The sequence below is a fragment of the Candoia aspera genome, chromosome 2 (genome assembly GCF_035149785.1).
Source record: "Candoia aspera isolate rCanAsp1 chromosome 2, rCanAsp1.hap2, whole genome shotgun sequence".
Classification (NCBI taxonomy): Eukaryota; Metazoa; Chordata; class Lepidosauria; order Squamata; family Boidae; genus Candoia; species Candoia aspera.
Genome location: NC_086154.1, coordinates 208,327,271 through 208,353,826, shown reverse-complemented (window position 1 = coordinate 208,353,826; position 26,556 = coordinate 208,327,271). Strand labels below are relative to the sequence as shown.

Genomic DNA, 26,556 nt, shown 5'->3' with positions numbered 1-26,556 from the left:
CGGCACCGGTTTGGGAGGGGACCCGAAGACACCCACACCCCCCACCAAGTGTGCATGTGAGGAACCGAGATAGTGGCGGGAAAAGTGAGAGGAAAAACGACTTAAGAGGCGCGCGCCCACTGAACTCCGAGAAACTATGGGGAGTTCCAGGGAAGAACGGAGGGGGGGGGCTTCCTTCCGGAGCGGCCCTTCAGGCGGAGTCGGCTATCTGCCATCCCTGCATCGACGCTGCTGTTGCTGCAGGTCTCTCCGGAGCGCGGCGCTAGGAAGCCGCGCTCGGCGGCTCTGAAGGAGCGGGATGAGCAGCGAGCAGAGCCTCGTTTAGAAGCTACGACGGCCCTGGACGCTCCTTCGCTCTGCCGCTCTTGCGTGGAGAAAGCACGGTGGTGGGAGGGGCGCGAGGGGACCAGCGCGGCAGCAGCGCTGAGAAGGTGCTGCCCGCGGAGCCTGAGGGCGAGCGGGCAGCTTTTTTGGATGCCGGCGGCCTGTTCCGCTGATCCCGCTGCCCGCGGAGAGAACTTCCACTCCGAGCAATAGTCCGAAGCTTCTGCTGCCGCTGGCGGCGCCTCTGCTGCGGTGGGAAACGACCACGCCTCGTGGACTTGCAAAGGCGGTCTCGGGCTCTGGAAGTGTGACGAGAAAGAGGCGGAGGGAAAGAAGGCGGCGGCGGGACCCGCAGCTCGGTGGGCGTCTCCTCGCGGGACGGAACCCTCTCTCTCGCCGCCGCCCCATCCTGTGGCTACCACCATGGCCGCGCGGTCCCGGCACCCCTGGCTGAGTGTAGTCCTGGGGCTGGTCTTGGGGTTCACTGTCGCCTCCTGGCTCATCGCCCCCAAAGTGGTCGAGCTGAACGAGAGGAAAAGGCGCGGCGGCCACGGCGGTTCCATGAGTGGAGGCGGCGGCGACGGCAGCAATAGCCTCTGTGCTTTCTATGGCCGCGTGGCTGGTCTGCCCGGAGGAAAGAGGGAGCTGCGACCGGAGGAGCCGGCGGTGGCGGCTGTGGGCTTGGGGGGCACTAGCATTAGGCACAAGCTGTGGGAGAAGGACAGGGAGCAGCAGCCGCCCCCGGCGCCGCCCGCCGCAGAAGGGACAGTGCCGAGTCTCCCGGTTGCAGCTGCTGGAGGAGACCCGCAGGAGGAGGACGAGGAGGAAGAAGGCGGCGCCGGCCGCCACGGCAGCAGCCACAACGGCAGCGGGGACTACGCGGGCACCCCGGGCTGTGCCAGAACCCGGCACTTCCTTTACGTCGGGGTGATGACCGCCCAGAAGTACCTGGGCAGCCGAGCGCTTGCAGCGCAGCGGACCTGGGTGCGCTCCATCTCCGGCCGAGTGGAGTTCTTCTCCAGCGAGGGATCAGTCTCTCCTCCCGCCTTGAAAGGAGAGCCGCCTCTGCCGGTTGTGGCTTTGCCCGGCGTGGACGACTCGTATCCGCCGCAGAAGAAATCCTTCATGATGCTCAAGTATATGTACGATCATTACCTGGACACCTATGAATGGTTCATGCGGGCGGACGACGATGTCTACATCAAAGGTGAGAGAGTTCCGTTAATATCCGACTTTGCGTGTGCAAAAGAGAGAAATGAGACGGATTGGCCATGTGCAGAGGGCATGAGTGGCTTGGTCGGTAAAGTGTAACTAGCGCCAATAGGTATGAGGTTGGTAGATAAACGGCAGGGCTTCTTGAAAGCTTTAAAGTCTACCTTTTGCAGATACAAAGAACTGTCTGTGCAGCATCCGTCCACATTGTTCCGTAGCGTCCATGCCTCCAAAATTTACTAAATATTTGAAATTATGAGGGATCAAGTCTCACCGAAATGCTGCAAGAACATGCTAAAAATTTGCTAAGGCTGAGCAAGTATAGAAACCCTTTTATTTGGACTCACTGGTCCCTTGTTATCTGCTTGGTAAAAAAGTCAAAACTGACTCATAAACAGGCTACAAAAAGTACACCTTTACAAAAAGACTTCTGTGATTTGAGCTGAACTCTTGGTGGTTGCATGAACACACCCCTTGTCCAAAATCATTTAATGGAAGAATAGCAGTAGCCATGCAGACATATTAATAAACCTGGGTCTAAGGGGCAATTATCCAGAGTCAGCTCTGCAGTTGATAACAGTGAGGCTATTCTGTAAGAAGGACTACATCTAGATACAACATACTGTTGGTTGTATCCTGTACTGTATTGGAGTGAGTTATTTTTCCCCACAGAAGTTTTAGCACATTGTTGATATTGTAGGATTTCACTGTGTACCTTTAAGTCAATAAAAACAGGAAAAAGGAACTCTACTAATGCTTTTAATTTAAATTATTTTTTCAGAAACCCATACCAAAAAAAAAAGTTTTACTAAGCTGAAGTGCACAGAGAAAGTTATGGGGTGGGGAGATGAGAGGGAATGAACAAGGTGACGCATTGAATATAAGACCTCTAATTGATATTGATAACTGGGAATAAAGCATGGGATAGAATATATAGTTAGAATATGATCTAATCCTTTAAATTTTGAAAATGAGAAGTGCAACAAAATAAACCACAACCACTATTTGTGTAATGTACCACATGCAAACACTGTATTAATATAATTTTCAAAGTAATTTACAAAGTTATTTTTTTGCAAGTTCATTTAGAATTCTTTTACACTGCTCTATAAAATTGGGGGTCCGTAGTGCTGTGATCATTGCAGGAAATAGAATAATAAACTCTTAACATCACCACCTCTCTCTGTCCATAACTAGAATGAAACATAGATAAACTTCTCTTAACGTGGGATTAGAAGGAAAAGTTTGTAGCAGTCCTTTTCAATCTGGTGGTGGTCCTAAATGTGTTCAACTACTGTTTACATCATCTCCATTGATGGGAATTGCATTGTACACATCTGGAGGCAGCTGGATTAAGTTGTGGAAGGCTGGTTTATAGTTTCTGTGGTAGCAAATTGCCAGATGTCACGAGTTTTATTTTATTTTCTCTGTATTTCAAAGGTTTTAATACCAGCTCTTAGCTAACATAGTCTTTAAACTGCAGGATAAACTGAATTGACTGCTCCCAAGAACTTTAAAGGAATATCTATTATTCAACTATAGCAAAGGCTGTTTCAGTTCATAAGGCTGCTTTGTAAACTCTTAACATCAACTAATTTAGCTTTTTAATGAAGTATATCCCAATTGAGCTATGCCTTGTAATACAATTTTATTTTTACTCACCTGAAGTAAATGTGTAGGATTCTGCTGTTCTCAGAAAAGTATGCTTTGGACAAGAATGTAAACTTGATAGCTAGATAACTAAATCACTCTTTCTGGTAAGTAGTTAAAGAGCCTTTCTTTACTGCATCTAACTATGGTACAAATACACCCCAGCTTTTCTGGATGTTTGCCTGAGACCCCCTGATTATCATTTGTTGCAAAGCAATAATGCAGTTTACATTCTGGACTGGATTCAGCTAAATCCAGAGCAGAGCTAGACCTCTGAAACAAAGTGGGATCCCTACAGAATAACCAGAACAATTAGGACCATAAAGAAATTCTGTGTATATTAGTGGGCTTTGTATTGCAGATGCTGATAACTACAAAATACAATCTACTTGCTACTGTATGTTGTGATTTCTCCCTAAAATGATAGGCTGGAAGGAGAGTAGAGCTGGATGATTGATATGTCTCCTTTCTAATCACAGATAAAGGTTTGTTCTAGTGTCTCCAATCATAGTACTTTGAAGGAATTATATGAAGCATTATGTTACCTTTTCCTGCAAATATCTAATTCTTTTCAAAGACAAAAAAGTTACAGGTATATTTCTTCTTCTTTGTTTTAATAAGAATTTAAAGGAATTGAACTCAAAAACACTTATATGTATTTCTCTGGAATTAGGCAGGCTTCCTTTCAAGAGTACCGTCTACTGTGCCTGCCTCCAGCAAAATATGGATTTTCCATACTAATCAGTGAAGTTTTGATTTTCTGAATCTTGCTTGAGATTGGGGACGAAATCAAATCATTCAGCCTCTGAATTTATCTAAATAAAAATATTTGCTAAATTATGAATTTTTGTAAATGTGCTTGTATGTAAAGAGAGATAAATAGATTATTACTCAAGATGCTTTTGAGATATTGTTTATGAAAGAAGGGTTAGTGTACCATTGGCTTCAGCAGACTGATTTCTGCTAACAAAAACAAACAATTTTCATTACACAATAAGATTCAATTTAATTTCCATTACCTGGGAGTGAGGCCGATTGTATAGAGAGCACTTTACACTGCAAAGAGAAGATGTTATTTTCAGTGTAAAAGCTGATTTTTTTTCTTTTAGGTGAAAAATTGGAGGAATTCCTTCGGTCACTGAACAGCAGCAAACCTCTCTATTTGGGACAGACAGGACTAGGAAATATTGAAGAACTTGGAAAATTGGGTCTTGAACCAGGAGAAAACTTCTGCATGGGAGGGCCTGGGATGATCTTCAGTCGTGAGGTTCTCAAAAGGATGGTGCCACACATAGGTGAATGTCTTCAAGAGATGTACACTACTCATGAGGATGTGGAAGTGGGCAGATGTGTTCGGCGATTTGGTGGTACTCAGTGCGTCTGGTCATATGAGGTAAGGAATGATGATGATGTACATTATATGAATAAATGTTTCAGCTTCACAGTCTGACCCCATGTGTCAGTTCACAAAAAAATACAGTGTGTGCTGTGTTGCAGACCTAATCAACATATTTTAAGATGTTGTATGATTTACTGCATGGGCTAAGTGCTATTTTGCATTCAGTGCATGACAGTAACCAAACATACTTTGGTCTTCTTGATGGCATGCTACCAATCAACTTATACTGCGTTCGGTGAATGCCAAAAATATCATACCAGCCTCAGTATGTATTATTGGGCTGGAACTCAGTCAGTTAATTGGAGGAAGGGGTTGTATGAATGAAATTTAGTGCTAATTCTAAACCCCACCATGACAGTATATTGGAGTATATTCTTGGAGTATATTGTTTGTTATTTCATGGTTTTGTTATTAACTTGACCTTGAAACAGCAATTTTAATCTCAAAATGTGGCTGTTGTAAGATCAGAATACTTTTAGTGATGTAGGAACATAGAATACTTCTGTGTGGTCAAAGCAGGGTGTTTCAAGCTCAGAACACCTCTTACTGTTTTACATATGTCTGCAAATTATATCTGTTGTTTCCAAATTATGGAGTTTAATACCTTGGGAATTGTGTTTAACCCTAACCTTGCTGCTTTTAGGACAGAAGTTACAAACTTCTTCTCCTGCTAGGCCTTTGTGGTGGTATAATTCTACTGTGATGCCCATGTATATAGGCATTGTTTTGGTTGTTTGAAGAATGTGTTAACAGTGAAAAAATTGGTAAAAACTGACAAGTCATTCTCCTGCTTCATTTCTGTTTCCTAAGCTATACAGTTCAAATACACTTTCCTCCTTATTGTATCCAACTTTGACATTCCATTATTCAACCAGAAGCAGCATATTTTGCTTGCATGTTCTGTCAGTTTCAGATTAAACTTGACTATAGCACCCATGAAGCTCCTCTTCTCCTGCATCTGGTTGGAGCACAAACATGGAGAACCATCCATGGAGCACAAACATGGAGTTATCGGCGAAGTCTAATTGATATTATTTAGTCATTGACTGCATTGCATTTAAATAATGTCTTTACTATATCTTTCCTGATTATGAAAGCAATACTGTTCTTTTTTACTTGTGTCTTGAGTAGTAAATAGTATGATCTTCTGATTGAAATTGTCCAATTCCAGTCTGTTTCAATACATTGACATTAAATGTCAATTTATTTCATCTTTCTCTTTGTTGAGTTTTTCCATGTTCATGCTTCTTATGTACCATGTTCCCATTGTAATTTTATGTTCCATGTTCCCATTGTAATTCTGCCTTTGCAGCTTTGAATTTCCTTTTCCTGCATGGCAACATCTGTAACTAGGTATCTGGAGGCTTTAATCTAGCCACATCATAAACACCATTAGTACTCAGCTCTTTCTCAATAGCATGTTGAGTGCTATCCAATAGAGGGCCTCGTTATCCAGCTCCAATCACTTTATCTTGCTAATCCATATATCGGTGAAATACAGGAATGGTTTACCGTTGCTTTCTTCCACACAGTATGAAATGATTTATTTGCCCTTGTCACTAAAGTGATAATCTTCCTCCAGCATCTTCCTATATTGCTGCTGCCCAATACAGGTGCCTGCTTCTTGAACTGGGGAGCTGGAATGACCTTAACACCTTGGGTGACTCTGCTGGGAGTATTTACTCCTGGTATAAACTCTTGACATTTTTTGTTCATAGAATCATAAGAGTTGGAAGAAATCTAAGAGGTCCAACCCCCTGCACAGTCTAGATTTCACTACACCATCCCTGACAGATGACTGTCTAGCCTCTGTCTGAAAACCTCCTGTAAAGGGAAAGAAACCACTCCATGTGGTAGCCTATTCCATTGATTGATAGCTTGTACTGTCAAGAAGTTATTTTTAATGTCTAATCTGTATCTACATCCTTGAAGTTTCATCCCATTAGTTCTAGTTTTACCCTCTGGAGCAGGGACTCTGCAGAATAAGTCCGAACCCTCTACGGTGTGCAGGCCTTCAGATATCTGAAGACAACTATCATGTCCCCTTTCAACCTGTCTTCTGCAAGCTAAGTGTGTGTGTGCACACCTATCAGTCAGTGTTGATTCTTGGTGACTGCCTGGACAAGTCCCTGCAGTTTTCTTGGCAACATCTTCAGAAGTGGCTTGTGATTGCCCTCTTCCTAGGGCTGAAAGAGAGGGACTGGCCTAAGGTCACCCAGCTGGCTTCATGCCTAAGGCGGGACTAGAACTCACAGTCTCCTGGTTTCTAGTCCAGTGCCTTAACCGCTATACCAAACTGGGTCTCAAACTAAATATATCTAGGTCTTTTAGCCATTCCTCGTAGGACTTGGTTTCTAATCCTTTCACCATTTTGGTACCCTTTCTCTAGACCTGCTCCAGTTTACCAATGTCTTTTTTAAACTGCAGAAATGAATGCAACATTTCAAGTGAGGCCTGACCAAGGCAGAGTAGAGTGGGAATACAGCCTCCCCTATCACTGGCCATAATGAGGCAGCAAATAAATTCTGTTTCTGTAAATTCTGGGCTCATTCTGTTGGAGAAGGAGTTAACTCTAAACTGTCCCAGGCAAGGCAAACTTCCTAGCTGGTTCACTTTTTTTTGCCTTAAATTAACACTTTTGTTCCTTCTTTAGGGGGATTTTGCTATTAAGCACTGTAGGGGAGCAATTAGATGTACCTTGAGGGTCAGGACTAGGGAGCAAAACACAGATAGATTGCAGAAAGAAATCAGAAGCAGGTAACTCCCAGCAATCTGGGGAAAAGGGAATAATGCTTCTGTTTTCTTTTGTTTTGTGTTTTTCACTGCTAATGGCCAGAGGAGGGGATAAGAGTAACTTTTAAGTTTTTTGGTAAGAAGAGTTCTTAGCTTCCCATCTCTACGTTCTCATTGACCAGTCAGGGAAACAATCATATAATTTTCTCGGCAACAGTATGAAAGTGGTTTGCCATTGCCTTCTTCTGGAATGGTGGAAAAAATTCCAGAGCCTTGGAAAATTCTAGAACCCTGGAATTTCCTAGCAGCTACCCATCCAAGTACTTGAGTATTTTTTTCAAGGATAATAATGAAGTTAGAGCATTTTTTTTGGATGCAGAGTAGCAGGATGGCGTGGAGAGGTAGGGTGGCTTGGAAGCATTGAATGACAAAAGCATCCCCATAATCATCCAACAACCATGTGGGCTTGTATGTATTCTTGTGGAAGAATGTCCTGTGGAATATGGATAGTTCTATTCATGTATATAATTTCATGCTTTAATTTTTCACAGTTGTGTTTGCACAGAAATAGTCCTGGAATAACTCACACCTTTCATTCACTGTGACTCTGGTCTGAGTAGTCCTCTCTTCCAGTAACCCTTTCCCTACTTCTCTCTGCATGTTATCTGCTCCACTGATTTTTTTTCAGTATCTCCCTTCTAGGTTCTTCCTCAGCATAGTTACAGAAGGTAGAAGACAAGCTGCTGATGGGCGCTGTGTACAAGTTTCCACCTCCCTCACCACCCCAACTGTAATGCAGCCTACAAAATGGCCATGAGAATAAGATGTTTTCACACTTTCAAGACTGTTCACACACTTGTAAGAAAAACAGTTCTTTCCATGAGGGAGAAAAACAATAGCAAAAGAGGCGACTTCCCTGAATCTCAACAATCCCTGAACAGTCCCGCAACAGCCCTGAATTAGACAATCCAAGAAGGGGAAAATGGAGGGAAAAAAGGCACAGATAACTTTGGGAACATCTTTGGCATGCAGGACATTTAGACAGAACTGGGAGACTGCTGAAAAGAAGACAGGATATACCAGTCCCTCTCCATCATACATCAGGCATATGAGTTGTTTTCCCAGCTGGCTTTGTTTGGACTTCTGTTGGAAAAAATATGAATATTTTCAAAGCTTAGATATGAGAGGCTCCTGCTAGGTGTTTTTTTCCTCATTTGGAGTCCCTGCTGGTCATGGATGCTTGCTGGAGGAGAATCTGCAAACCAAGTGACCATCGGGCTGTGGGAGGTGGGGGGCTTGAGCCAATTTGTGTTACCAAGGCACGTTCAGTAGCTGTCAGGAGTCTGGTAGTGAATATGTCTATAACTGCTGTGAAGAAGATTGGAAGTTGCTTCCTTAACTATCTTTCTGTTTCTTTTTCTTTTTCTTACTCTTTATTGCTTTAACACTTTTTTCTTTAACTTTTCCTCTTTTCTAACTCTATATTGTTTTGTGCTCATATAAATATATTCCGTCTCTCTCTCTCTCTCTCTACATACATATATACATACATACATACATACATACATACATACATACATATAAAATACCTCAATAACAACTGTGAACCACGGTTTAGCCATGGGAAAAGGTGGGAGAAATGGATGCCAGTAGTTATTAAAAGGACTGCACCCTTATTTTGGTAGAAGGCAGTAACCTCTTTTTAGAGGCTTCAGTTTAGTGTGCTGTGTGGCATGTCTCGGTAGTTTCATCTGAGTTCAAACCAGCTAAAAGAGGAAGCCTGACATTTCCTGAAAAACTGAAAGAGTCTTCTCAAGACTAAATGTACTAAGTTCCCTCAATTTCTCTTTATGGGATTTAATGCTGGCATCCAGAACCAATATATTCCATCAGTATAGGTGCATGATTACCACCAACTGTAAATCTCATCCAGATAGCAAAGATTTAAGATTTAAGAGAGGTGGGCAGCAGTAGCTGTAATCTTTCTTAGAATCACTGGCTGGAATTGGGTAGTAGTAAAAAAGGAATACTGAATGGCTAATTGTGTTGTGTGTCCTGGATCTGAAATACTTGCAGGTATGCTATACATACCGTGTGACCTTAGGACACTTGGCTATTTCCATGTAGGCCACCCTTCTGATTGCTGCAATAGCCACCAAGTAATGTTGTCATCTGTTTGACTCAGTTATTTGGAGAGAAGGGATGTGTGATTGCATGGTCATCATCTATGGAAACAGGACAACTGCTAGATCTGTGTTAAATTGTAAGCTTGAGGTAATGCTTTCTCTTTCTAAAATCAATAAGTGCTTTCTGGAAAGCCTTTCGTATGCTTAATTTCTGGATAAGACTAATAAGTATTTGGTGATGACTCCTTTCCTGTTTTGTTTGTTCGTTTATTATATTTTATGATATACTACATTAAAAGAACTTTATTTCTGAGAAGCATTTGTGAGGTATTCAAGGCATCTTTTCTAGAGAAAAGTTATTTTTCTGTTTTTCTGCATTTTTTAGATTCTGTCCCAGACATACAATATAATCACAAACGTTATATTCTGTGCTAGCTCTAGTTCTGAAAATTTCATTATCAATAGAATGTAAGCTCAGGCTTACATACTGTAACTCTGTGTTAAGAGATAAACCACATTTACACACTATTCAAAATAGACAATAACAAAGCTAAGACGGAAACAAAAAGACTAGCAGCCTACATCTAGATAATCAGGGATTAACATCAGACAAACAAATAAGCAAGCAGAAAACAATACCCTAATCGAGGAACCACTAAGGAGAAAGCCACACCCCCATCAACACTGGCAGGGCAAGCTACTGTATGTAAACAGGGAGTAAACTCCACTCTCAGTAGCACTGATGATGTTACCTAGTTGGGTAATGAAACATCTGCAAGTCAAGCTCAGAGGGTCAAGCTCAGAGAGCACCAAGGACTCCACTTTCATGATCAGAACAAAATTAGCAGTTCCTTTGGTTATAATGCAAAACTAGCTGAGCATTACTGATTAAATCATGGCAATCATGCTTCCCTTTTGCTCCCTCCCCACCTCTGCCCCCAAAATAGCCAGAGGAGGAATTCAAGAGTTTCCGTACAGTATTGTAATCCACAAATATTTATTTGTTTTGTTTGTTTATTTAAATTTATTGGCCGCCCAACTCAGGTGGACATTATGCTTAATATAAACTATGCTTAATATAAACTGTGGTTTATTTGTGTCAAATGAAGATCAGCTTGTTTCAAATCAACATACTTTCAGTGTATTTCAGATATACTAGACATAGACTAAATAGTAACAAAAGCTTTTATTCCCCACACAGATGCAGGAGAAAGAGAGTGAAAAGAGTATGTTTCTGGCTTGCTGTTGTTCATTTATCTAATGATAAATCATGATTTCTCTTTCCATAAATTAATGTCTACAATAACCAAGAAGCCACAGTGAAAACAGAATTTAGCAACACTGAATGGTTTAGCATTGGAAAATAAGTCAGACAGGGCTGCATTCTATCACAATATCTGTTAAACCTGTACAGTGAATACAGTGAACATGTACTGCAGGTCAAAATTGGGGGAAGGAATGTCAGTAATTTGAGATAGGCAAATTCCATCTTAGTTGCAGAAACTGAAGAAGATTTAAGAACTATTATTATAAAAGTAAAACAGGACAGTAAAAAAAGCTGGGCTTTGTATGAACAATCAAGAAACCAGAAATGTCTACTACTACTAGAGGAATTTGAGATAAACAGTGAGGCAATTGAAGTGGTTGATAGTTTTGATTTTATAAACTCCAGAATAGTTAAAGAAGGTGGGTGTGAAAAAGAGATTCCGAGAATATAACTATGGGCAAAAAAGCATTGGGAGACCATAAACTCATGAAAGATTGTGACATTTCAATTAAGACAGAACTCAGAATAGTCCCCCTTACTGTGATGTACAGATGACAGGGATGGACTTTGCTCAAGAGCAAGAGGAAGAAGATTGACTCCTTTGAACTATAGTGCTGCTTTGCATTTCCTGGATAGCCAAGAGGACCAACCATTCAATACTACAGGAAATCAAGCCTGAATGCTCCTTGAAAGCAAGGATCACAAGACAAAAACTATCATACCTTGGACACATCATGCGGACTGATACGTGTATGGAAAAGATGATAATGCTGAGGAGAAGAAGAGACAAACAGCGCACAAAATGATTAGATGGAGTACTAGAAGCTACAGAAAGGCACCAGCAAGAATTGCATAATGTGGCGAGAGATGCATCTTGGAGTGCCTTATCCATAGAACCACCAGGAATCAGCTGCTGTCTGACGAACCATGCAACGTAACACATACAAACCATGATTTTGACATTATTGTACATCCTAATGCAGCAATATTGGGGGAAAAATGCAAAAAATGAAAATGTATATAATTATTCTTCCACATGTAAAACTTTGTGTGATTTTTCTCCATTAGTTTTTAGCTATATATGTTCAATTATTATTAATTATTGCCCATAAATATATTGATTTCTAGGAAGCATTTAGGTTATGATAAATTTGTTATAGAATGTAATAGCTTAATATTGTGTACTAAAAGCTTAATATCGTGTACAGACAATATTCATTTGCTGAATGTGTTGAGTCAATGAGCTAGTGTAATTGCTAATGAAGAAGAACCCATTTTTATGCATATTAACCACTTAAACAGCAATAAACTAACAAATACGGAGCTAAATATTGCCTATGTTTATCCCTTATGCATAGTAATAGTGCCTTTATTCATAGTATCTTAAATTAACAGAATTTGGCAGTGTTCTGTTTTGGGGAATGAACAGAGTGGACATGTTGGACTATTACAATAAATTGTGATGTTTACTTCATAGAAATAATCCTATCCTTTCTCCTGCTCATGTGCTCTCCTCTAGTGTCGTTGTGAGGAATTTGGAAGTTTCTTCTTCAGTTATCCACTGTGCTACCTTTGAATGTTAAAATGCAGCTAATAATTTTAAATCTTGTAAATTTGCATAATCAGTTCCTTAGTCACATTGGCAAGAAATTGATTTGTTTCAAACAAGTCATAATTAAAATGAACAAAATTTGTTGATTTCGGGTGACACAAGCTGTTAGAAATGGAAGGAAATCTGTACTATTTTTGCTTGCACAGGAGGAGATGGGAAACAACTGATTCCACTTTCATTACGTTGTCCAGATGCAACTATAATGGAGGTGTTCACTTGACACACATGATTACTCAGTGAGTTTGCACAACACATTAGATGGATTTGTTATTCAGTGTGTTCTACAAACAAGCCTATGTCAAAATCATAGTCATAGCTAATGATCATTCTCACACAGAGGAATTCATACACATGCTCTTATATCCACATCCTGTTTTCTTTTGAGCATTGGTGCTTCCTTTCTTTTAGTATAACTTGGTTTGGGGATGAGTATAAGAAAATTAGTTTTACTACATATGTTTTTAGATTTTATTAACCCTTTTTGGTTAATTCAGACATTACTCCATATTTGATCTGATGATTGGGAGTTCATTAGCCAGACTTTCTCAGCTGGAGTTCCAGTTGTGATTTCTGAAATTGGTTCACGTTACGTTCTCCACAGGAGGGCAGTGATTTTACTTCTATATCCTCTTTTTAATTCATTTAGCATAGTTGCTCCAGAGAGCACTTCTGTAGTGAATAGTGACATGAAATGCTACTGCTTTCTGCTCAGGTAACCAGAAATCCTTTGATACCCAAAATGCATTTTCTTTACATTGGAAATAACATGAAATTAATCTGACCAATATTAGCTGGAAATAACAATATTAATATAAAGCCAGTATTGGTTAAGAGTATCCTAAGTTATTAATGGCTTGTGTATTAGCACTCTTAAAGAATATTCTTACTACGTTTGTTTGCTCCAATATATACTTGATGCCAGCATTTATATAAGATTACAGGAATATAGTTATTGGTATGATAAATTATATTATGTTATCCTAAATTATATTATGTTGCTTAAATGTCAATTATGCTGGGCACTAAAGATAAATGGAGGAGCACAGTATATTTTCTACTGATTTTTCTTCACAAATAAAATGATAACGATACGTTCCCAAAGATTCTGTCTAGCTTTATATGTCCTGTATCAGTTATTTAATAACCTTGCTCGGGTATTTTGAAAACTAGGTCATGAGATGGAGGCTATATAAATTATTTAAATAAATAAATAAATAAAATACTCATCTGATTAAGCTCCACAATACCTAACATTGTTTGTATGATGACTAAAGGAAAGAGGTCTTCGTGCATATAAATACTTATATATTGGCTTCCTCGTAAACTGGAATCCTAGCTTTCTGGGTATAATTACTGTGGTCTGGATTCTGGGTTAATTATGTCTAGAACAGGCCAATAGAAATTAATGAAAATTAAGTTAGTCTTGACTAAATTAATTCCCACTGATTTCATGGGTCTGTTTTTGTTTCTGGCAGTGCAATCTAGCTATTAAACAGCATTGTCAGATGCCCTTTGCATTCTGTTCTTACGGTGTGATGACTACATAAAATTAGAGTTGAAACGATTAACTTGTATAGTAGTAGTTATATGTAGAGTATTAAGGAATTAATTTACTAATGTCTTGTCAAGAGGTTGGAAAACAGTTTATAGCCTCTTTAATGTGAATTTTTGAAAAAAAAATTAATATATCTAGGAAACATGAGAAGCCTTGGTTTTAACTTACTGCATTTCTTCAGACTATTGGAGGGAAGCGAACTAACACTGCGCCTTGCATCGGTCTGATGAGACAACTGTTCTTGAGGTTGTACAGAATCTGGGGAAATTATGATTTATTTTACTTGCTTTATTTATACTCTACCATTTTCCTGAGGAGGCCAGAGTAATGTACATGGAGCTCCCTGATGGTCTTTTTTCTGGGGCTTGGGTTTGCATAGCTCCTATTCAGGAGTGTATTAAATGGTTTCTTTTGTAGTTATTTTTAAAGAAGGGTTTGGTTCCTCCACAAGATTATTCCTTGTTGGAGTATGAGATCTGAATAAGGGATCACCTTTCAATTTCATACATGCAATGTTGTTTCAATTTTATCCCAAAATAAGGCAAGCTGATTGCCAAATAGGTGTATTTAAGATTGCGACTGGCATCTTACTTGTGTTCAGATGAGACAGTGTAAATGAACACTAGGAAAAGGAAAATCAGGCTGTATAATAGCTACTAAGAATGACTTCAAGCTAAGACATATTACTATTTCTGCAATATTTCAGAAATAAATAGTGAGCCTTAGAGGAATCTTCAAAAGCTGTATTATATTTGGAAGGCAAACTGTTATTTTTGTCAAAAAAGTGAGAGTTGCAAATAGGACGTTAGGACATTTCGTTTTAAAACGGTTGAGGAGTTCTAGCCCTAAATAACCACTTCATTGTCTCACAAACTGAGAGAGCATTTGTCACAAAGTGAAAGGATTGGGAAAATGGAATATATACAAGCAATAGTTAAGAAACAGTTACCTTACCATAGATCCATCCTACTGGATTTGAAATATGTGGTAGTGCAAATAAAAATAATTTAGCCTACTGATTGCAGGCCAATCGCTGGAGCTGGAGTGAAGCTAGAATTTTGTGAACTCTCTGTTTCAAGCAAAGTGGATTGTGCTGGTATATAGTTTATCAATTTGCTAGCTCTCTCTTTGTCTTGTTTAAAGGAATGTACTTGTTTTTCTTGTTGCCAGTTTTCCTGAATAATATAATTTGGGTTCTTTCAAATTGCTTGCAATTTTAATTTTTTTAATTTTGGTTTATTAACTAACGTTTAGCCAGCATTCTCTGGTTCAGTATAATGGCTGCTAATATGCAAATCATGCTTTATGGAACTGAGAAGAATTATCAAAATCCATTATTTGGATTCAATTTCCATTCAGATTTTGACCAATATTAATTTTGTTGTATGAGAAAGCAAGATGAAAACTATTTCAATTCATGCTTATGTAAACCTCTTTTCATTTATATTGTTTCTAGTTTATAAGTGATACATGGTTAGGAACAATGCTAAAACGAAGGATAATAAATTCTGTTATTATGATTCACTTTTATTGAGTCAACATTTCTTATTTTTTTAAACAACACAAGCGGAAATGATAGATTATTTTTGTACTCTGTAAATGTGAATGATACAAAGAATTTTTGCAAAAAAAATAATGAGGCTACTTTCCTCATGAACAGATTCCCAGCTGATTACTAGGTATCCTGATTTTAGGGGAAAAAAATAGGACATTGTGGTATATTTTGAACTTCTGGCTTCATCTGTTTTACTTTGTAGGAATTCCAGTATTAATCTCCAGCTTGAAGTTGCAGAATGAGAAATGTTACTAAGAGGATGATAAATTATTCTGTACTATACATACTAATTTCAGGATGCTGACAAAATTTCTACCTTGCCTTGCCAGCCAAACAACTCTGTGGTGAACTGGTATACCACAAATACATGTCAGTTTGCACTACAGTTTGCTCAGCTACATTAATCACATGCTTTTGGATTCCAAAATAATCTTAAATTTGTCTGCCTTAAGCTGATGTTTGATTCTTCATTTCTCTTGGTCAGAAAGTCTATTTTGCTTCTGATAAGAAAAATGTGTTTCCATTTTCCGTTTCATTTGGAGATTACTGTTTGGATGTGTAACACAAAGTGTATAACTTTGTTTTGACTGTAAAAATGAAATTCAGCTCTGAAAGTTGGGCATTTGATTGGAGCAGAGAATATGATGTTAACTTTTTCCACTGCTAACAATAACTTGTTATTACTATTAACAAAATAGTAATAGCAATTTGATATAATATAGACATACCAGAAAGGTTTAAACTTGCTGCTTTACCACAGTGTTTAGTGAGATTTAAAACCACTTTTATAAACTAAAATAAAAAATGAAAATACCAGTTGGCTATACAGGCAATCCTCAGTTAATGATGGTAATTGGGACCGGAATTTCCATCGCTAAGCGATGCAGTTGTAAAGTGCAATGTCACGTGACCGCATTGCTTAGCGACAGCAATCCAGGCACTCCTCATTGATGTTGTGAAGGAAGGATTGCGGGCTGTTAAGCGAGTCCCAAGCAGCTCGCAAGCAAGCAGGCAGGCAGGGAAGGTGCAGTGTGTGGCAGAGTTGGCTGTTGCCAGGCAGGGGAGGTGTGCAAGTAGCTCACAAGGTACGGCATGAGCGCAATGGGGCCAGGGGTGGCTGTTGCTAGGGGGAGGAAGGTACACAAGTGGTGCAAGTGCAACAGGGCCAGGGGTGGTTGCTGCTGAGCAGGGGAGGATGTGAGCGACTTATGAGAGTGATTTGCGACCTTCCCTACCAGCTTCCCCATTGACTTCACTTGTGGGAAGCTGGCAGGGAAGGTTGCAAATGGCGACCATGTGACCGCAGGATGCTGGGGCTGTCATAAGTGTGAGCTTGTTGCCAAGCGCCCAGATCACAAATCATGTGACCGCTGGGGTGCTGGGACAGCCAGAACTTCAAGGACTGTCTGACCGTTTTTCAGCACTGTCATTAACTTCGAATGGTCACTGAACAAATGGTTGATAAACGAAGACTACCTTTAGTGAGGTTTCTAGGAGACCAAAGGCTTGCAATTCAGTAACCGGAGTAATACATAAGTAACATCAAGATTGGATTTTTTTTTAAGATGATTTGTTGAAAAAACCATAATGACATAGTTTTCATATAACTAAGCTAAGGCAAAAAGAAACAAAGCTAAGGCAAAAAGCTAAGGCAAAAAGAAACCACTTTGATACGGTTTAGCACATTGTGTGAACATGGCCCCAGTACATTTTAATCCTGTCAAACTTCAATATGCTAACCATATTTCTCCTTTTGACTGTAGGATGTTCTCATGAAAAAATGATATGGCAATATTATTTAAATGACTATTTGAGTTTCTTGGCATACTTTTTTTCATTATAGGCAATCATTACATTATTTATGTTATTTCCGCCACATGAAGTGCTGTTTCTGAAACCAGAAAAAGACGCAATAGCAAACCTGCATCGTATGAATGCTTAATTTTTCAGTTCATTTTTAGAAACTTGTTCTAAAGTCTTCCCAATAAAAATAGCAGGGATGTAAAACTTTGTTGAAGAATCACAAAACTTAACTAGATAAAGAGAACCCAATTAAACAAATGAGCCAAAAACATATACTTGTTCATTTAACAATTGAGGAAAATGATCCAAAACTACATATTTATGTGTAGCAAAAGTATGTGAACCTTTGCTTTCAGTAACCGGTGTGCCCCCCTTGGGCAGCAGTAACTTCATCTAAACAATTCTGATAATTGTTGATCAGCTCATTGACCTCAAGGAATTTCATCTCCTTCCTCCTTACAGAACAGCTTCAGTTCAGAGATATTGGTGGGCTTCCTTGCGTGAAATGCCCACTTCAGGTTCTTCTACAACTTTTCTGTAGGATTAACGTCAGGACTTTGACTTGGCCATTCCAAAACATTAGCTTTCTTCTGCTTTAACCATTGTTTGGTCGTATGACTTGTGTGTTTTAGGTCATTGTCTTGGTTCAGGACCCACTTTCTCTTGAGCTTCAGTTCATGGACAGACACTCTACAATTCAGAATTCTAGTTCCATCAGTGATGGAAAGCTGTCCTGATCCAAAGGCAGCAAAGCAGGCCCAAACCATAATACTGCCATGACCGTGCTTCACAGATGGGATATGTTTCTTATGCTGGAAAGCAGTGTTTGCCTTTCACCAAACATAGTGCTTTTCATTGAAGCCAAAAGTTCTATTTGGTCTCATCCACAGAATATTCTTCCAGTAGCCTTCTGGCTTATCCATGTGGTCTTTAGCAAATGGTAGCAATGTTATATTGGGAGAGTAGTGGTTTCTCCTTGGAACCCTGCCATTCACACTATTGGTGTTCATTATCTCCTGATGGTCCCATGCACAATGACATTCGCCAGTGCAAGGGAGGCCTTTAATTTCTTAGATGTTACCCTAGATTCTTGGAGACCTCCCAGAATATGCTCTTTGTGTGATCTTGGTTGGACAACCACTCCTGGGGAGGGTAACAGTGGTGTTGAATTGCCTTCATTTGTACATGATCTGCCTGAAGTGGACCTTGTAAGGTCCAGCAGCCATACCTATAGAACAGCCTGGATTTAGATCAAAAAGAAGTTGCTGCAGTCAGGTACTATCACTAACCTCCCACATAGAAAATTGACTTCAGCGGAGAAAAAAATCTGTCGCCGTGTTCCATCGACCTATCATCAGCCTATGATACAGTGTGGAGAGAAGGGATGATCTTAAAATTCTTACGTATTGTGCCCTGTAAGAAAATAGCTACCATACTTAACAACATGCTCTCAAACAGATACATTGAAGTACATTTAAATGGCCAAACCAGCCAGAAGTATAGGTTAAATGACGGCTTGCCACAGGGTTCTGTGCTGTCCCCACTACTCTTTAATGTTTATACATCAGATTTACCAGGCGCTGTTGCAAAAAAAGTTTATATATGCTGATGATATTGTGTTGATTAAACTATCTGAAGATTTCAATGCCTCTGAAAAAGCCCTTGAAAATGACTTAAAGGAATTGGATACGTTTTTTGAAATTTGGAGGCTAAAACCCAACATCAATAAACTGAGGTCACTTGTTTTCATTTGAACAACAGACAAGCCAACTATATACCAAAAGTGGAATTTAGGAATCAGCTGCTGAAGTTCAATCATGATCCGAAGTATTTAGGAGTGACCCTTGATTGGTCTTTAACTTATAGGGAGCACCTAAGAAAAACCATGGATAAAATAAAAACTAGGAACAATATTGTACACAAATTTTCTGGCACCAGCTGGGGAGCAAGTGCCACAGTTCTTAGGACATCAGCTCTTGCTTTGGTATATTCGGCAGCTGAGTATTGTAGTCCTGTATGGTTAAACAGTGCTTATATAAAAGCAGTGGACACCAAGCTTAACCACACTATGAGGCTAATATCAGGAACCATTAAACTGATGCTTTCCGAATGGCTGTTGGTACTATCCAACATACCACCCCCACATCTTAGAAGACAACTTGCCTTAAAAAGGGAGTGACAGAAATGCGAGGCAAATTGATTATTACCTATACACAAGGATTGCCATGATCAAATATTTAGACTCAAATCTCGGAACCCGCTGTGGAAATTTAGACAGCGATTAGTCAGAGAAGGCTTTGACATTGTGACAACATGGCGCCAGGAGTGGGCAACTTCTAACCCAGATCTGTTTAATTTAGTGTCTGATCCAGCACAATGCCCTTATGGCTTTGATCTCCCAAGGAAAAACTGGACTGCGCTTAATCGGATTCGAACTAATCATGCCAATATTGGAAACGTAAATGGGGGCTGGTTGATAATCCTAATTGTGGCTGTGGGAACATCCCAGAAACTTTACATCACATCATGATGGAATGTCCCCTCAGGTTTTCTGGCTCCCTGCAAGAACTCCATCATCTCGAGGGTACTGCTGTCCAATGGCTAAATGATCTAGATATTTGGCCATAGGCTTAGTTACTTTAGTAACTGCTCATACATAACTTAATTTGTTCATAATTTTATTCATCATTTGTATTGCATGTTTTTAAAATAATTTATTGTCCCAATGTCCTATATTTTATACACTTTTATATATTGTTTTTGTGATTTTTATGCAACAATGCTGCATTCTGCTATACCATACGAAATAAATAAAATCATCCCATTGGTTGTAACACCTGGCTCGTAATTTCTCCTTCAAATGAACTGATAATCCTAGAGGTTCGCATATTTTTGCCACGCACAAATATAGCTTTGGATCATTTTCCTCAATCAATAAATGAACAAATACAATGTTTTTTTTCTTTTTGTTTTAATTGGGTTTGGAGAACAGATCATATTTAGATCATATTTATGCAGAAATACTGAAATTCAAAACTTTTAAGCACCACTGTATATATTCAATTTTTATTACACTTGCCAGAAATATACTTTTATTTAAAAATTATGGGATATTGATGCATTGGAATTTCCCCCCATTTTGTATACACTTACAGCGTACATAACATAAATAGTTAGTTAGGATTGATTAAAGTTGTACTCCTATATTTCTAAAAGATGACAGGTCAGAGGTGTGTAAATGTATAAAAGCAGTCAGCCAACACAGCCTGATTGAGATGTGTAAATATTTGATTCAGAAGTAATCTGATGCCTCCGAATTAATATCAGCCCAACCAACATGGCCAGTTATGGTTATGTGAACTATGCAAACTATGAAGAGTGAGCCAGGTTGCCTATCTCTGGATAAAGGAAGAAAAAGGAGCTAAAGGGTGTCAATCAAATTAATTTTTTAACTCAGTGAAATAGATAAAACTTCAGTTGACTTTAATGCTAGTTAAATTATATAGAAATGTTTCTTTAATGGAAATATACTTATTCAGGTAATAAAAGAATTTAAGGGCCTATCTCATGTTTTGAGAGGAATATCATGAGTGGATAAAGGATGGGAAACTCTTGGGGTGTTTGGTTTTTGCAATCAAAATAAGTGCTTATAAATAACTAGAACATGATGTTTGGGAAGTCAGTGTTACGAGAGTCTTCATAGGTCAGTTTAAATATCAATCATTGATCTCATGAAACTATACGGAAAGGTTTTGGGCCTTCTGAAACAGGAAACATGCTATTATGTGACACAGGAACTGAAGAATAAATCTGTGGCAGTTTCTCATATCTATATATTTTTGCCACAATAAACATGACACAGTATAGAGGAAAATAATATATCAGTTCAAACTATTGCATTTTAAGTCTTTTTCAAGAACCCAGTAACAACTGTAGAAGGACTTCTGTAAATGATACAATAAAGGCCATAGAACTTTTGAACATTTGCATTCTTCACTACAATACTTTTCAGAATTTGCTTAAACACATCCAGACCAAATTCTAAGGGTACTTGAAAAATCTTTGCCTTGCATTGACCTGAACATTTTATATGATAAAACTGCAGATAATACAAGACCTAATATCCAAATTTAGGATCTGAATTTATCCTAAATAACTTCATCAGGATTCTTCAGATTCCCACAGATATTTTCCCCCAGAAATATTTGTTGACCTCTGTATCTTCATTAAAATGAATGTTTAAATTGCTGGCATGGATTTCATATCTTCAGCAGTTTTGTTTTAATTTAAAAAGTTAATTCAACTTTTTAGATTAATGTGCTTTTATTTGTTTCTTGCGTCTAGACTATCTGATAAAATGTGTCTGAATTACTCTGAGTGTGTGTGTGTTTATTCGTTTAGTCGCTTCCGACTCTTCGTGACTTCATGGACCAGCCCACGCCAGAGCTTCCTGTCGGTCGTCAACACCCCCAGCTCCCCCAGGGACGAGTCCGTCACCTCTAGAATATCATCCATCCATCTTGCCCTTGGTCGGCCCCTCTTCCTTTTGCCTTCCACTCTCCCTAGCATCAGCATCTTCTCCAGGGTGTCCTGTCTTCTCATTATGTGGCCAAAGTATTTCAGTTTTGCCTTTAATATCATTCCCTCAAGTGAGCAGTCTGGCTTGATTTCCTGGAGGATGGACTGGTTGGATCTTCTTGCAGTCCAAGGCACTCTCAGAATTTTCCTCCAACAGAATTACTCTGAGTAGAATATAAAATAGTTGTTTAGCTTATCTTTTATTTTTATTATGCCCAGGGTTCCATTTTACACGTTATACTGTTTATGCTATTGTGATATAACACAGAGCTAAAATAAATACTGTAAGAACTATGAGATAGGAGAAAATATATTAATTTTCCATATTTGCTTATGCTTCGTTATCATAGTATCACATAATTACCATTTCATGTTAAATTTGTATAATTGTAAATATGTAAATTGAGAACATGATTTGCAAATAACAAGATCATATTGTTATATTCTCTTTTTAGAAATTGGTGTTTACAAACTTGTCTTTGAAGCAAAAGTAAGGAATCATTCTATTTCTTATTTATACAAGAGAGAAAAATGGTCTAGCAAAATGAGTAGAGCGCTACATATAAATCTTGTGATATTTCACTTGGAAGTAAGAGAGTAGGTGATTTTCTTACTCATCAGTTGGTTACTGTACAATTAAGCACTGCAGAGGTTGTTCCATCTTTAGAACGCTTGTTATGCCAGTTTTTGTCTCTCAGATGTGATATATTTCACAAGCAGAAAACAATTTAATCAGTCTCATGAATTTGCTCATAAATTACATAACTCAAATGCAGTGATGAAGCTTTCTAAGCTATTTTAGAACACAACAGCAGTTGGGTCCTCTTCAGTGAAAGATGGGAACTTGACTTTGTTGGAGAAAAATCTGTAAGAGGGAACTTAAGAATTTTTATCCCTTTTTCGACTTCCACTTTCTTCTCCCTTCTCCCTTGTCCCTTAGGGACAAGATGTTTGTTTTCTCTATTCAGTCTGGACAACACAGAGTAGCTCAGTCTCCAGAGTTTACTATGAGTTTGTGAAGCCAGGTCAAGCACACATGGGCATGTTCAGTAATATTCCATATTCCCCAAACAGAAGAAGCACACGTGTATCTATTACAGAGTAGCAAGGAGTCTGTAAAAAAGAATATGATTGGTTACTCAGGAATTCAAAGATAAAAATAAGTAGGTCAGGCTGTTTCTGCTAGCTCTAACAGTTTAGCTCACTTCCTCTCCCATCTTTCTGACTTCTACCACAATATGAAACCTATGCTACATAGTAAGTTTTATAATGGCTGTTATATTATAACTCTGGCTATGCCCAGGAGCACAATGCTAAAATTTTACTAATACTCAAATTGCTTAAATTCTCCACAGCTTATATCAGTTCACATCACAGGTATGCGAAAAAGTATTTGCCTGGGCAAATATTCTATTTTATAAAACTAGCAGTTAAGAGAATGTAGGCCAATGCCATCAAATTTATGAAGTTCTTAAGCGTAAGTGATAATAGAGTTGACATTGACTGCTTACTTTATGATTCCACAGTACTCATAAAGAAATACCATTTGATGTTATGTTTGCCTGCTCAATTAATTGTAGGTAAACCTTGCAGTAATATACATTCCTGATTTTAATAAACTATGTAAGTTGTATTAGAAGTATAATATAGATAAAAATGAATGAGTATTCTCACACAGCTATGCCTTTTGGAGGTATATGTGAGTCATGTGATCAATGTCAATGTTAGAAACAGGGTGATATCAAAGAACAATTAAAGATAAGCATGAATGTTAGTTGGAACACTAAAGCTCAGTCCCATCAAACATTTTCCAGCATCTGCAGGAAAACAAAAACAAACCTTATTAACTCTTGAACTTTTAAGCACAGTGATGGATAAACTTGGCCAATATCACAAGTCATTTTTTTAAAATAATGAAGCCACTATGAGCATGGGAAATGAATGAATGGATGGATGGATAGATAGATAGATAAAACTTTATTATGGTCATGGACCAAAAAAGACAAGACTACCATAGTAAAACATTGGAAAGGTGTAGGAAATAAGTTCCTCACAAAACTCTGAAGGGAGGGGTTAGGGTTCACCATTTCTCCTTAAACTCCAAATATGTTATATGATGATAAAGTTATATGTATGCCTAAGTCTATTTACTGTTAGAATTCCAGACTTAAGAAAATTAATGGCACATGCAGGCAAGACAAAAGGCAGTAGCTTTTTCATTTTAAAACTCCAGATTGGAGAAGCACAACACAGAAACATCTTTCTTATCTTGTTACACACTTCCCCTCCCTTTACAGCAATTTGATACGAGTTTTAAATGTATTTCTTGTATTTAGACAGTATATAGGTAAGCTTTACAGCTAATGTTGGACAGATTATTTAATTATTTAATTACTATTTTTATTACCGCCCATCTCCCCCACTCTGGAGTAGGCTCCCCCTTCTCTGGAGAAGACTCTAATGCTTGGAAAGGTTGAAGGAAAAGATAAGAAGAAGAGCAGCAGGAAGGAGGATGGATTCATTAACAGTGGCAATGGGTGCATCGTTGGAAGATCTGAGAGGTCAAGTTAGGGACATACCACCTTTGAGAAAATCCATGTGATTCCTAAGAGTCCATGCTGACTTGATGGCATATAATTATTAAAATCAACAGGACAATGCAAACAAAGGAGAGATAATTATAGAAAAAAATAACAACTTGATGGGCTTTAATAGCCAAAAGATTGAGCTATTAGCAATTAGGGACAGCGCTAGGCACAAGGATTTACAGTGTATACTGAGTTATATACAAGCCTTGAGAAGTATACATAGATGAGGACTACCTTTATTGCCCTGTTTAAGATCTGTCCACCAGTTATCTGTTAACTCCAGCAGCCTCGATGCTGTGGTCAGCGAAGTGGTGTGGCAACGATTGTTTGTGAGACCTTGGATGTGATCTGGAGTACTACCCTCCAGGTAGCCATGTGTGAGTGTCTGTGTTGTTACATTAGGCTTTAGGTTCAGGCTGGGGCTGCTGCTGGTGCACCAACTGGTCCACAACTTGGCAGATTCTCTTTCCAAACTCCGGGATCTAATCATGGAGCTGGTCATATGTCTCCTAGGCTATTGGAGGATGCTTCAACCTCCAGGCCCAGGAGCGGGCTCCAGATGGGCTCCATGAGCTTGCCCCAATGTATCTTGGACCTGACACATGGGACCAGGAATATGCTGGACTTGGCCTTTATCTCAGAGCAGATGATATGTGATTTGAAGTTTGTCAACATTGTCATCAGCTATTTATCATGATCAGATCACTTTCTCGGTCTAGTATCTAAAAGATGGATCAAAACAAACTCAGAGCCCTCCAAGATGGGAGTTGCTGTTTCTTGGTAATAGATCTCACTCTACTCCAGTCTTAGCTTTGGCTCTGGATGCATTTACACGCCCCCTAATTAAGCAGACCCATGTTTGGACTTGAGGCATCTGGTAGAATAATTGGTGGAGGTCATGTTATGCCCAGCTTTGGCTGGCATGTCAATTCTGGTATGCCAGTTACATGCTGTTCTGGACTGTGGGGCTCTTGATAGTAACTTATGCCCCTGCATTCATTTATTTAGTTGAATTTATTAGCAGCCCAACTCATCTCATGCAGACAGTGTATTTGGGCTGCCTTTGAAGGCAACTGATAAGGCACAATTGGTCCAAAATATGATGGCTTGACTGATAACTGGGGGTAGCAGGTTTATCAATAGGTTATAGATACTACAGTTGCTGCAGTGGTTACTGGGCTGCTTCCAAGTCTAACTTGAAGTCCATGGCTCAGTTCCTAGGTGCTTACAGGATTGTATCTCCCAGGATTTGGCCTGCTCCAAGCATTCTTTTGAGGAAGAAATGCTGAGGGTCTCCACCCCACACAAAGCAAAGAGAGCAGGAGCCTGATGATGGACCTTCTCCATGGCTGTCCTCTCACTTTGGAATAGCTTGTTTCCTGAGTTAGGAAATGTCCCATGCCTCCTGATCTCCATTTTGGCTTTATTTTTGTAAAATGAATAATGGCATGGTGTAGTATGTCATGTGTTGTTGTTCATCTGAGGTTGTATTTACCTAATTTTAAGACCTGCTAAGGACCAGATGATTTTTATTATGTCCTGATATGTAAAACCATAGAACTCAAAGAGGGTGTACTTTCTTTTTCACATGACTAAATAAACCAATAAATATTCCTGCCTCAAAACAATAGGAAACTGTTCTTGTAATTTTTAGCAGTTATCAGAGGAAGCATGGAAGTAGGGGGCACTAGGTAGCTACAAAAATGAAAGAAGTAGAAAAGAAAATTCATGGACTGCATGCTGCTTTAGGGCTTGGATTGCCCAGTTGGGCTAGAAGGAGATGTACCGTCAGTGAGAAGTTGGTTTTGGCATAGCACAATTACATAGGAGATTATAAAAGAGGCTGAAGACAAATGTAAATATCACCTGATTCTGAAATATATACTCTGAGCAAACAGTCGCACCTTAGCTTATTGCAAAAGCTTTGATGCATTCTTGGTACAATTTTCACTACTCTTTAATTCACACCTGGCTGATATGTGCAGGATTCGTAGAAGAGGCTATGGTTTATCTTAATTTATATTGCTGAATGGGAAAGCTAAACAAAAAGAAGCATCTTTTCTGCCTATTTGTTTTCTTCAAATTGCTGTGCAGTCTAGTCTTGAGTTTTAGGGAATTGTTTTCCATCTTGAATGGTGACGCGATAGCTGGGAA

The 26,556-nt window shown here is 39.0% G+C and overlaps 1 protein-coding gene across 1 annotated transcript in view; it reads left to right on the top strand.

Annotated features, from left to right (window-relative positions):
• The first annotated feature begins 497 nt into the window (after positions 1-497).
• CHSY3 (chondroitin sulfate synthase 3) overlaps positions 498-26,556 on the top strand; it is a 90,247-nt gene continuing 64,188 nt past the window's right edge. Inside the window, exons 1-2 of the mRNA XM_063296723.1 lie at positions 498-1,531; positions 4,296-4,579. Of these exons, the coding sequence (XP_063152793.1) occupies positions 748-1,531; positions 4,296-4,579 (1,068 nt within the window). The 5' untranslated portion in view covers positions 498-747. The remainder of the gene's footprint in view (positions 1,532-4,295; positions 4,580-26,556) is intronic.